Raw genomic sequence first — 13524 nt, 5'->3', positions numbered from 1 at the left:
ACACTGCCATAGCCATGACATGACACCTGTCATTCGGTAAGTTACGAGTTGACATTGTTTGAGATGTCCTTGTTATGACAACTTGACATAATTTTTAAAGATTAGGCAATTAGGTCTGCTATGACAGGTTATGTTGTCTTTATGTCAAGGTGTCATAACAAGGACATCTCAAACAATGTCAACTTTGCATTAAAAGTGAACACGTATTTAAGTAAAGTGTTACCAAAATGCTCTAATGAAGAGTGCAAACACTCCAAAGTTTCCTCTACTGCACTTTTAGATGAAGATTTGAATGTGGAGGTGTTTCAGCCTTGAACATCATCAGGAAGTCGGCTCCAGTTGATAACAGGACATGACCTTCATGTTTTCCAAGCAGATCAGAAGTTTTTTTTGGCTCAAGTTCATCGGAATAATGTCAAAATGTTCAAAAGTCCTTTAGAGACAACGCTGAATATGTCTCTGCGTTGTATGTTTTTACCTTTATGTGATTCTATGAGGTGCAACCCAAATTGCCCTCTGGGGACATGAAATAAACTGAACTGAACTGAACTGAACTGAAGTCGTCCTGAGTCTGCATGAGAAATCTGTCCCTTCATTATTCTCCCACGGTTTAACACTTCACTGAAATCTGTCAGTCAAACAGGCATTAAGTTTCTATGCATGTGAAGAGGTTTTATACTTAATAAAACACAGATCTGTTCAGCGGATAAAAAGGGACAGAAACACTTGATGCAGCGTTTTCAGGATCCAGGTCCACTGTCGCTGCATGTGACAGTTCAAACACTGAAGCCACACACTCAGAGCCGTGACGGAGCAGACACACTCAGACAGACAGCAGAGAGAGGGCGAGGGCCCTGAACGCCTCGTCAGGCCTCTAAATGGAAATTCCCAAGCAGCATCAGTACGAGAGTGGACCACAGCGCTCTGCTTTGTCAGTCTTCACATTATCCCCCCGCTGCTCTTTCATCCACAACACCTCCCTCCTCCTCATCCTCACACGTTGGCACATTTTTAACTCTGTTCATCGACTGTCAGAAAGCGACAGTCTTCTGGGTGCCGCTGCCCTGCAATTATCACCCTGTGAGAGTCAATCGTTTTGTTTTATCAGCCAACGTTTTCAAAAAGATCAGTGTGAAAGAAAAAAAAGAAAAAAGAAAATCAAACCTACACTTCATTTCACACAAGGTCAGAGTCAGAGAAGCTGCTCGGTGAACACTCATGGAGTCCAAATAATATTTTAAGTATAATGTAATAACATCTTTACCGTGCATTTACCTCCTTTTACCTCACATTGTTGAACGGATTCAATACCTAGTGTTTATCTCAAGGTCTCACGCTGCACCGAAGCTTCAGCGTAGTCGCTGCACAGCAACTTATATAACAATGAGAATGTAATAATGTCATATAATAATGAAAGTGTTTGTTTATTTTACAGCACAATAAACATGTCGTTATGACTAAAACACATTCACATCAGTAGACTTTCTTCAAGGCGCACTTCCACTTGTCAAACACGAGCGTAGCCAATCAATTAACATCAATTACCACCGCATTTCATCTGTAATGTGATGTGTCGCCTGGGATCGACCGCGCGGACACACTCCTTTTTAATGTCATTAGCTCCACCTGAGTGTCCACCGTGAGAGAAGTAGATTTCACGGCGTGTGACACGGTGGTTAGCGTGGTGGTTTGTCTGTGGACAGGAGGTTTTATTAGACCCAGTTCACTGCATTAGCATTAGAAAGGCTGCAGCTACTGAGTCCAGCAGGTTTTAAAAAGTCAGTTACCTGCAGCAGCTGCACTCGGTTAAAGGGATAGTTCAACATTTTGGAGGGGTACAGTGTTAGACAGATGAAACTTTGTGATGTGGTTAAAGGCGAAAGAGAAAATTGTTTGTACTGTACTGAACCCCCCCATCCACTTTAAAGGGATAGTTCAACATTTTGGCAAATTCTCCTATTGCCATAACCCCTATAGTCATAGCAGTAGGTTCATTACCTTTAATTATCGGTGCATGTTGTTTTGAGATCCGCGGGGCAGAGACGTGAGCTGCTCAGTGAACACAATGGAGGTGAACCGTACAGGTCCCCTGTCCCTCATCAAACTCATCAAATACACAATCCAACAACTCCGCAACGCTCTGGTGGACAAGTTGTGACCTGCACATTCACCACGCTATGAAATAACAACTTGTCCACCAGAGCGTTTCATTGTGTTCACTGAGCAGCTCACGTCTCTGCCCCGCCGATCTCAAAACAACATGCAGCGATAATTAAAGGTGATGAACCTACTGCTATGACTATAGGGATGATGGTGATAGGAGAATTTGACAAAATGTTGAACTATCCCTTTAAAGTGCATGGGAGGTTCAGTGCAGTACTATTTTCTGTTTCGCCTTTAACCACATCATAAAGTTTCATCTAACAGCGTATTTGCTGAGACTCAAGATGTGAATGAGTGTGATTCACACAAGTTTCCTCTCAGTGAGATAAGATGATGTCACGCTGGTTTGGTTTTTGGTTGCACGCGTCTGAACAGTAACTGAGCGTAGAAGAAAAGTGTTTCCTGCTGCCGGAGATCAGAGTGACTCGCCAAAATAAAAGCGGGAGGTTTATGGTAAAACCTCGCACTTTGCTGGTTTCTGATTTGAGCCTTTAAATGTTTTAATCTGTTCCTCCGGCTGAGCCTCGTGGATCATGTTTCACGTCTCAGCGGCGACTCCAACAACACAGCTCCCTCTAATCTTCTAACACGGGGCTGTTTTTGTGTTTGATCGTCTGTAACTTTGTTACACATCTTTTAATCTGGTTTCCACTGTTTTCCACCTGACTATATAGTCTTTCACCAGCTCTTTGTACCACATCAAACTGCACTGCAGATTTTCTTTTTACACCAGCTTTTGTCAGACAGTCGAGCAGCTGAGAGAGGAAACAGATTTTTGTTGCAGGAAGTTTTTCCCGATGTATTTGTTGATTTCTTTGACAACACTGTAACTCAGTAGAGGTGAGTGTTTGATCCTGAGCACACGGACTTTTCCTTTAATGTATCTGTCTGCACCCACTTCCTATAAAGAATGCAAAGCGTGTTTGGCTGTGCAGCCCCGGTGGTGGTGGTGATGACGATGATGAAACGCTTTGAAACATGTTTCCTTCTTCTTCATCTTCTTATTTTTCTTCTTCTTCTTCTTCCTCTTCCTCTTCTTCTTCTCTTTTCCTCGCCCCGGTAGAAACACATGCATTGATTTATTGGAAGCCGAGTGATCGATTCTGTGAAGATTCGGCTTCACATCTCATTCATTATTCTGCTGTGATCCGGCAGCAGGTGCGATAGAGGAGGAATTCAGATCAAGGCCCAGAGGAAGTTGAATGAATGTGGTATAAATATTTGATCCGTCCGATCTGCTTATTCATCACTTCCCTCCTTTTTATCCTCCTCTCTCTCTCTCTCTCTCCTGTCCAGTGGGCTCCCAGGACAGTTTGTTGGAGATCACGTTCCGGTCCACGGTCCCTCCGGTGATCTGCGACCCCACCACCCCGAAGCCCGAGGTGTCGGCGCTCAACTTCCCCGCGCTGGGCAGCAACGGCAACGGCGACGGGAGCAGCAACGCCTTCTCGTCGTCCAACGGGACCCTGGGAAGCCCCCTAGGTAGGGACCAGTGTCTTCTCAAACTGGAGTGTTTCCGTTTCCTCCCGGGACCGCCGGGGCCTCGGCCTCCTCCCCGACTCCCCTCCCCTCCGCCGCCGCTCAAGGCCAACAGGCTAGTAGAGGCCAAAAGCCCCAGCGAGGCGTCCGAGGGCTCGGCGGAGCTGCTGTCCCGCGACGTCAAAGCTCTGGGCTGCCTGGACTTCGCCAGGTTTCGCGAGTCGGGTATCGCCTCGGAGTACGAGTCGAACACGGACGACAGCGACGAGGACGAGGGGGAAGACGAGGAGGAGGAGGAGGAGGAGATGGAGATTTTTGGCTGGGGGACGGACGAGGAGACGCTGAGGCTGCTCAATGTCCTGAACAGACAGGCCACTCCCGACTGCCTGGGGGATGAAATAGCGGTGTAACACACTAACATGCCCCCCCCCAAAACACACACACACACACACACACACACACACACACACAAACACACCCTGGAGAATCCTGTGTTTGTCCATTCACTTCAAACAACATGTAGCAGACAAACAGATAAAACCAGAATATTATCAGATAGTCAGGCCAATCCCCCCTCCTCCCCTCCCTCGGATTTTTATTTTCATTTTAGTTTGATTATTAAAGGGATACTTCACCCAAAATCAGTAATTCACCAATTTTCTACTCACCGTCATGCCAAGAAAGGGTTTGGAGAACTTTCAGAGTCATCAAAACGCTTTAGGAGTTCCAGGGGGGGTCCGGCTGGCAACGCATTTTCATATAATGGCGGCGGATAGAGTTCACTTTTGAATGGTCCAAAACACACACTATGAAACATCCAGATACCTCCATACTGCTCGTCTGTACTGACCCAAGTGTCCTGAAGCCGCCACATGGAAAAGTTGTTGGGAAAAAATGTATTTGATCTCTGTTTTTATCCTTGTAGTAGTAGTAGTTGCTCCCAGTGCCTCTGTTGATGTTTGTGTGCATGTGCGAGATTTGCTGCGAGATGTTGGTTCGTCGTTGTAAACCATTGGATGTCTGATGTAAACACGGAAGAACATCTCACAGCAAATCTCGTGCAGCCACTGGGAGCTACTGCTACAACAAGACTAAAAACAGAGATCACATACATTTTTTCCAAACAACTTTTTCATGTGGCGGCTTCAGGACACTTGGGTCAGTACAGACGAGCAGTATGGAGGTATCTGGATGTTTCATAGTGTGTGTTTTGGACGATTCAAAAGTGAACTCGTTCCACCGCCATTATATGAAAATCCCTCACCAGCCGGACCCCCCCTGGAACTCCTAAAGCGTTTTGATGACTCAGAAAGTTCTCCAAACCCTTCCTTGGCATGTTGGGGAGTAGAAAATTCGTGAATTATTTGAGTGAAGTATCCCTTTAACACTAAATAATATCAGATATTTGTGACGTCAGTATTAAAGTGGCTCCAGTTTTTAACATGAAGCAAATTAAATCAGTCGCCACAAATCATTTAAGCAACAACACAGGAGCCTCCTGTGTTGTTTTCAGTTTGAGGAACAGAAAGACACAGAAATGAATAAGTAGCAAAATAAATAAAGGCAGAAGAAAGACGCATCAGTTTGAGTCGCCTGACGTTACCGTCCTTGATCGTTTGACACGTGAAGATGACGTGTAGATGTGTTGTCAGGAGAAACTTGTGTTGTATTATCAACAAAAAACACATGGGTCTTAGAGAGAAAGGAGATTCATCCTTCATCAACATTCCTTGTTACTATTTATGAATTATTATATAGTTTATTATTATGTTATTCTACCACAAAAATCTCTCCGGACTCACCTGGATCTGTACAGGAGTGAATCTGCAGAGACGCCTGAGGAAACACGAGTGTTTGAGCAGCACAGAAAAACGTTATTATCTATAATGAGTCGGATTTCAGTGGATAAAGACAAGACGGTGATTTGCTTCATGTTCAGGCTGATCACACTTTGATATTAGCATCACCTGAAGGATCCTGTGACGACCACAGCTGTGAAACAGTGTGAAGCTAATCTCTTATCTCTATGCATCACGGTGCATACACCCCGCCTCCTTAAAGTCTCCTGCTTTTCTTTCCTTTCCTCCTTTTTGCCTCTGTTTTTCCTCTATCCCCACACCCACACACACACACACACACACAGACAGACACACACACACTCCCAACATCGGCTCACTGCTAAAAATCGAAATTGTGATTCAGGAGCTCTATAAATAAAATCAGGTATTTACCCTAAACAGTTTCAGCACAGATTGAAATCCAGTAAAAACGTCAGTCTGTGCGCGCGTGTGCTGCTCGTCAATGTCAGCATGTATGACAGAAAATCAAACCAAAACCTTAAATGTACACACACACACACACACACACACACACACACACACACACACACATCTCCCGTAGGTTAGTTCAGGGGCAAGCGTTCAATTTGTCAGTTCGCTGTCGGTCACGCTGAGCAGGAAAACAAGACGAGCGGGGTCGGACAGCGGAGAGACTGATGAGCTTGTGACCTTGAAACGGAGTGAGAAGTGACTCTTCTTCTGACGAGGAGAGACGGACACTCGGGCCAAATCTGGAGAGGAACTTTGTCACAGAGGGAAGTCCTCTCTCTCTCGTTCTGTTCATAATCGATCAAAAGACTATTTTTAGACGAAAAAAAACCTGTATGTGTTGTTTGTGTCGGAGCTTTGTTTTCTAGTACGTCGTCGTCGTCACACCTAACTGTCGAGCCGTCCCGTCCTTGACTTCTGCAGGCAACCCCTCTCTTTTTTTTGTCTCTTCACAATTTGTTGACTTGGTAGTCAGAGCATGTTTGCACTCTTTTCACGAGTCCACACATTTCCCCCTGCCTTTTTAATTTATGTAAAGCTGGGATTAGTTGGACCTCAAGGAACGCTGTTTGTTTCTTTTATTCAGCCCCATAAACAAAAACTCTCTCTCTCTCCCCGTCGTCGTCGTTGTGCCAGAGCAGCGGCTCACAGATGACAGCCAAGAGTGGTCTCGTTTTTTTTGTTTTTGTTTTTGAACCCAGCTCTGTGTATGGCGCCGTCCAGGCACAATGCAGTATTAAAGTCTTCATTTTGTTTCACCAGGAAAAAAAAAAGAGCCACAGAGTTTCATTTCAACGTGCACGGCCCTGCAGCTTATCAGATCAGCAAATCCTGTCAAATCAATGCAGGCAATCCAGTGTTTTGGCAAAAAAGAAAAGAAAAAAGGGGGTAGATGCTGCAGAGATTTAAAGGGGAATAAGGCCAATTTTCAATGTGCTTTTGCAAACAGCTGCAGCCTGATCTGATGGAGGCAAAGCCAGTGAGAGTCCAGTCAACTAACTCCCAGTTAGCCGCTCGCTTTCTGAGAGCGTTTGTATTAAAGGATAACAGAGATCCTATCTGACGTGTTATTTCGCTGCCAGTTTGTGTGTGGAGATTTGTGCCAAACAGAGCGAACTGGAGTGTGTGTTACTCTCTGCGTTTGTGTGTTCAGCTCCAAACTATTCAGACAAGGACCAATTTTCAGTTCCAATTGAAGGTTTTCACAGGTGCAAAATTTTGTTCTCGATCCAAAACAAACGTGTGAAGAGGCTCAGCTGACTGAGTCCAGACACTGAGCCACCAATTAACGAGCAGCCGTGAGTAAGAACGAGAGCAGCGATACTTTTCCTGCTGTTGGCGATGATGAAGCACCGTGTGATCTGAGACCTGCAGCGATAACAGAGGAAAACCCACACACACATCAAATAATATCATATAATTTTCTCACGTAGCTGGACTCAGGCCCTGAATCTGAAAGTGGTGATTTACCTGTTGTTGTTTTAAAGGGATAGTTCACCCAAAATTCAAATTTCTCATCACTCATTATCTACTCACCCTCATGTCGTCTAAGGGCTGGGAGAAGTTTCAGAGTCCAGAGCTCACTTTTCTTCGTCCAAAAAGACACACCAAAAAACATCCAAATACCTCCATACTGCTCGTCTGTAATGTCTGTAATGTCCCTCTTGTATTGAAGCCCCAACATAAGAAATTGTTCAGAAAAAAAATTAAATAAGTATATGTTTTAAGCTTGTTTGTAGTGGAAGCTCCCAGTGTTGCTCTGCCTGAATCTCGTGCGATTTGCGGAGCCGTGAACTGGGTGTCAGTGCAAATCGCGCGAGATTTGGACGGACCAGGAAGAGCAGTGCTGGGAGCTTCCGCTACAAATAAGCTTAAAACATAGACTTATTTTATTTTTTTCTGAACAATTTCTCATGTCGGGGCTTCAATACAAGAGGGACATTACATACGAGCAGCATGGAGGTATTTGGATGTTTTTTTGGTGTGTCTTTTTGGACGAAGAAAAGTGAGCCCCGTTCGCTACCGTCATATGGACATGCAGTGCTGCACGGAGCCCCGCTGTAACTCAGAGAAGGCACGGAGGACTCTGAAACTTCTCCCAGCCCTTAGTCGACATGAGAGTGAGTAGATAATGAGTGGAATTTGAATTTTAGGTGAACTATCCCTTTAAAGCTGAATGTGTGCGCTCATTCTCAGTGTCTGGTCCTCGTGTGGTTTCATTCAGACTGAGTCCTCAAGCTGAACAGAGTGAATATTTACATGTGCATTGCTCTGCTACTAAAGGGGGGAAATATTTTATTTTGTAAACCATCAGAGCAAACAAAACAACAACAACAAGACATTACCTCAAACACACACACACACATATGGAAAAAATCTCCAAACTGCCGCTCTGTGTCATAGCTTCATTTCTCTCTATTTCCATTTCTTCTAAAAGTGTTTAACCAAGACGACAGGAAACAGACGGATCAGACGTACGAGTCGAGGCGGCGACAGTGTGAAGGATGTCCTCTCTCCTCCACATCCTCTCGTCTTCTCCTCTGATCTCTTCTCCTCTCTTCTTCTTCTTCTCTGTGGTTTCTTTTCTTCTGATGTTTATTTCAATAGATCTCAGCTGTGACAATAACGGCGTTAAAAAGTCAGATTTCTGCTCTCGCTCTGATGTGTGAAACGGCTCAGCACCGGGGCACAGAGAGAGATAAGACAGACAGAGAGAGAGAGGAGTGTCGCCTCTTCCTGAAGAAAAAAAAAAGGACCATGTTTCAGCAGCTGATGCAACAACCTCAGATAATGTGATGACGAGTTATACTGGAGTAAAACAGACATCGACCGACAGAGAGATACTATATCCAGACCTGTTGCAGCAGAAGGCCTGTTAACCACTGATATGAGGTCACACCCACCTCTCCCCCATCTCATGATCCAGTGATCGATTTTAATCAGAGAACGCATCACATAAGAGATGACTTCAGTATCGAGCTCAATCACATTTTTGACTTGTATGTGCATAGAGTGGAGCCTGGAGACAAGGGCGTGCCTGGAGAACAGGCATTATGAGACTGTCGGTACGTTGTTGTAACTTCTGACCTAGAGACCTAAGACACGACACACATCCTCCAAACAATTAAATCTAGGTGCTGGACCGCAAAGAAAAATAGAGTCCGCACACTAGAGTATGCTCCTGAATGTTTAATGTGAATATCATCAATATTTTTTATCCTCTATGTCATTACTTTTTAGAGTAGCAGAGGCGCCTCTTTATTCAGATATTTCTTGGTTTCCCTCATCAAACTCATCAAATACACAATCCAACAACTTCAAAACGCTCTAGTGGACAAGTTGTGACCTGCACATTCACCACACTATGAGATAATAACAGAACGTTACAAGACAGAGTTGTTTTAGAGGTAAATTCATGCAAAACCGTTGATGCGCGTTCCCATTGGGGGCAGTTTTCCGGCAAGCAGTCTTTGTATTTACCTCTAAAACAACTCTGACTGGTAACGTTCTGTTATTATCTCATAGCGTCGTGAATGTGAAGGTCACAACTTGTCCACCAGAGCGTTTTGGAGTTGTTGGATTGTGTATTTGATGAGTTTGATGAGGGAAACCAAGAAATCCCATTAGCCTCCGTAGCGTAGCTCTGAGCAGCTCACGGCTCTTCTCCGCCGTTCTAAAAATAGCTTGCACCGACAATTGACCCTTCGCGTAAGCCCCGCCCCCTTGGTTACTGTTGCTACGGCGGGCAAGCTTTCACTCCCAGCCATGCTCCTGGCAGTATTTGGTATCGATTTCAAAGGAAATATCAGCAAATTTCTGGATAAACTGTTCTGAGATAATAGAGAGAAGAAGTCACAAAGATCATTCATAGTTTTCAGTGACGTGTGACTCGCGCAGGAGGATAAAACATCTGTTCAACGACACGACTGGACAATGTACAGAGCAGCAGTAAGGACCGGTCATTTTACCGTCTATCAACCCACCAAGACTTACGTCATCTCACTGGTCATGAAACGTTGTCAAACTGCAAGTTTTTGGGCGATTGTGAACCACATACAGCTTTCGCTGCTGTTTTGTTTTCTCCCACCGCTGTATCAGTCAGTGAAAGCAGTCCCTGCCTGGAGGATCCCTCGCCTGAAAGCCCAGGTAAACGCGGTAAAAGTACAGCTGTCATTTCGGAGGTGAACATATGGTTATCCCCACATTTACACTTGCTCAAGTCGAAAAAAAAGTCCGCTCGTATCTGAACATCTCTATATTGCTGCTGCCGCCGCCGCCGCCGCCGTAGTAGCAGCAGCAACAACAACATCCTTCTCTACAAACAAATGTTTTTCGTCCTAGTCTCAAAATGTGTCCACAAAAGCAAACGTAATGACTCACTGCGGAAAGCTTGCCAGGCCTATAGTTACGGTTGCTAACGTAGGATTGGACAATAGCCGTTTGTGGGAGGAGTTGGCGAAGGGTCAATTAAAGGTAATGAACCTACTGCTATGACTATAGCGATTATGGCAATGGGCCAATTTGCCAAAATGTGGAACTATCCCTTTAATATATAAACTCTAAAACCGTTTCCACATAAGAACGAAGCAGCTCCTGTAGGAAGGATGATAAATACCTTTACAAGTTAGTAAGTGGCTACGACAATGTGGCTGTTTGTAGTTAAGACCTGACTCACTGTGCTTTTAATACCGAACACATTCATTTAAAACTGTGACAAACACCTGTGTAATTGGCTCCCAGTTATGTTGAGTGGCTCGCCACATTGTGTCTGCTGTACAAAACGTGTCATTATGCATTCAGAGAGAAATGTGTATTTCTCTATATGATCGAGGGAACGAGTACGAGTTGCTGTAAATACTGAGTACGCCTGCACTCATGACAGCTGCTGTGTGAGGTGAAGGACAACAAGCAACAGGCAGGAGTTTTCTTTTTCACTTAGTGTAAAGCAGAGATTTCTTGCCTTTGTACACAAACACCACGGCTGTTATCTCCACCTCAGACACGCGGCTCGTCGTCTCGTAGCCTCAAGAGAGAAAAAAACTTTCTTTTTCTTTTATTAACAGGCGTGAAAAAGTGAAATATCCTCAGTGCTGCTGCTGCTGCTGCTGCTGCTGCTGCTGCTGCTGCTGCTGCTTCAGAGACGAGTGTGGACCAGTTGTGTGAAATGAAAACACAGCAGGTTTTATCATCTGTGAGGTTCATAATCGATTGATTTTAATGCATAAATCCCCTCGGTCTTGCATCTTAATATTGAATATTTTTCAGGTTTTCTTACTTTTACTTTTACTTTTGATGAGTTGAGGATCTTCGAGTTTTGCACTGCTGGTCCGATAAGACATTTGGAGACGTCACCTCACGACTCTTTTGACAAGCTTTTTGCAGTACTTTCTTTTATTTTGAATAGACAGATCGATTGATCCAAAAATTAATGGATCATGAAAATAATTTAAAACTCCATTCTTGAAATTGATTAATTTTAATCAGTCAAATGGTAATTTATCTTATGGATTTAAAGACGTCAGGACCTGTCACATTTCCTTTGCTTTATAATATTTTCTCATCTTTTCTTTTCTTACATTCCTTAATTTTTTAACCTTCTTTCCTCTCTTATGTTCCCAGCTGGAACCTCGACGCTTTTCTTTATTCTAGCCTCTGGGAGAAGTCGTCTTTATTTCTCTCACATGTTCTCAGCCGTAAGCTCGTTGAATGAACGCCGCCCGTCCTCCGACCTTCTCTCCTGAACGTCAAGTGCACTTGTGTTTCTAAAAACGGTCTCTCGCCGCTGATTTTTCTATTAGTTATTCATGTCGAGTGCTTGTAAGAAAATAACAACAGCCCGTGGCCTTTTACCTTGAGAGGACTGCTGGAGGTCAGTAATCCCTCCGTGAGCGGCCTGCGGTGGAGGAGGAGACACGAGGAGCAGCTTCTCTCAGCGTTTTGACTAATATTAACCGTCTGTTCGGGGGGGTTCGTGGAGAGATCACACACATATACACACACATATACACGGGAGCTGGAGGAGAGAAGTTAGTGTGTATTTGTGTGTGAGGTTCAGAAAAGTTTGAGAGTTTGAACTAATTCCCACATTTGCAAATAGTTATTGATTCGGCCTCTAATGAATTTATGGGCTACAGTCGAAATCTGGCAAGAACACGGTGTGTGTGTGTGTGTGTGTTCGTTGCTCTGTGTGTATGTGTGTGTGTGGGTGAAGTCAGTCGTGGTCATCCATCATACCACGCCACCGTGTCAGCAGACAGCCGCAATAATGAGCCATTAGAGTCTCCATCATGTCGTCTGGAGGCCATATTTGTAGTCCTGTAGTCCTGTAGTCCTGTAGGCAGCTCTGTGGCTTTTCTCATATCATAATTTGTCTTTTCATCCGTCTTTTCTGTTCATATTGTAAAATAAACAATTTCTCCTGTACTAGATTAAAGCAGAAGTAAGCGATCCGGTCGTTTTGGCTAACTTCCTGTCAGCAGATGGAGTTAGCAGTCCCCGCCCTCGTCCCTACGTCACCACATTCACGCGCATCCCTTGGCTGCACACACAGAGAGGACCGCCCCTTTATGCCGTTCTCTCTCCTCATTGGATAAAGGTTGTAGGATACAAGGAAAGTTTTCTCCTCGGCTCAGAGCAGAGCAGAGTGACTGACAGACCCGTGTTTCAGACCAAACACTCTATATAAGTGATTGCTGTCGGAAGATATAACTATTTAAGACTTATATTAACACAAATATTCCGCTTACTTCTGCTTTAAGAAAACTTGGAACATTTTTCAAGTTGTGTGACCATGAAACCTCTAATATCCCCGCTCCCGGTGACACCTACGTAGTTATTTGTTTACGCAGCTGCAGCTCCGTTCATTTGGTCTGGAACCAGGTGTGTTTGTCTGTTTGAGCATCGCTGGTCGTCGCCTCGGCCTCATGAATAATGACAAACATAACGGAACTGTAATGTTACCGGAGCACGTGCTGATCACTGCCAAGCTGCACAGAGCAGAGGGCAGAGTTAACTGATCAGACATGTTACTATTATAAAACACATGTGCTGCTGTGAATACATATCAATTGTAATTGTTTCTTTGACAGCAGATGGATTTAGTTAAATAGCTTTTGAATTCGTTCCAATATCCCAAACTCAATATGAGGCTCAGGAGTCATTTCATTGTTTGAAACTGTTGAAGCTTTTACATCTTTATTGTAAATCAGTGCGACGTTTATATTAACCTGCAGGAGACTTAAAAAAAAAAAAATCCATTCTTGCGTTTTTTTAAAGTCTCAATATTGACTCCTCTAATATCTTTTTTTTTAAACGAGGCTCTTGAGATCATAAACAGAAAATTGAAATCATTTAACAAGGATCAATAAACGCCTTTGTTCCTGTATTTATCTTCATATTTGCCGGTATCACACACTCTGTGTTTTAAAGTGCTGAGTCGCTGAGTCTGGTCTGATCTCTGTCCCAGTTTCTCTCCCTCTGTCTCTCTTGTGGTTTCCCCTCCTCTCCTCATCATTAATTAATTACCCGGTGGGGCTTGTTGTTGCCATCTGATCTG

General features: G+C 44.1%; 2 protein-coding genes across 3 annotated transcripts in view; both read left to right on the top strand.

The window, feature by feature from the left end:
• LOC310985199 (tetratricopeptide repeat protein 14-like) overlaps positions 1 to 13524 on the top strand; it is a 408748-nt gene that overhangs the window by 273422 nt on the left and 121802 nt on the right. The gene's annotated exons all lie outside the window — the stretch shown is intronic.
• LOC310984902 (carboxyl-terminal PDZ ligand of neuronal nitric oxide synthase protein-like) overlaps positions 1 to 13524 on the top strand; it is a 221330-nt gene that overhangs the window by 175540 nt on the left and 32266 nt on the right. For both annotated transcript variants that reach the window (XM_083970275.1, XM_083970276.1), the window contains one exon: positions 3460 to 3645. In XM_083970275.1, coding sequence (XP_083826401.1) covers positions 3460 to 3645 — 186 coding nt within the window. The remainder of the gene's footprint in view (positions 1 to 3459; positions 3646 to 13524) is intronic.

The sequence above is a fragment of the Trachurus trachurus genome, assembly GCF_905171665.1.
Source record: "Trachurus trachurus genome assembly, chromosome: 4".
Lineage (NCBI taxonomy): Eukaryota > Metazoa > Chordata > Actinopteri > Carangiformes > Carangidae > Trachurus > Trachurus trachurus.
This window is presented reverse-complemented; position numbering and strand designations above follow the sequence as displayed.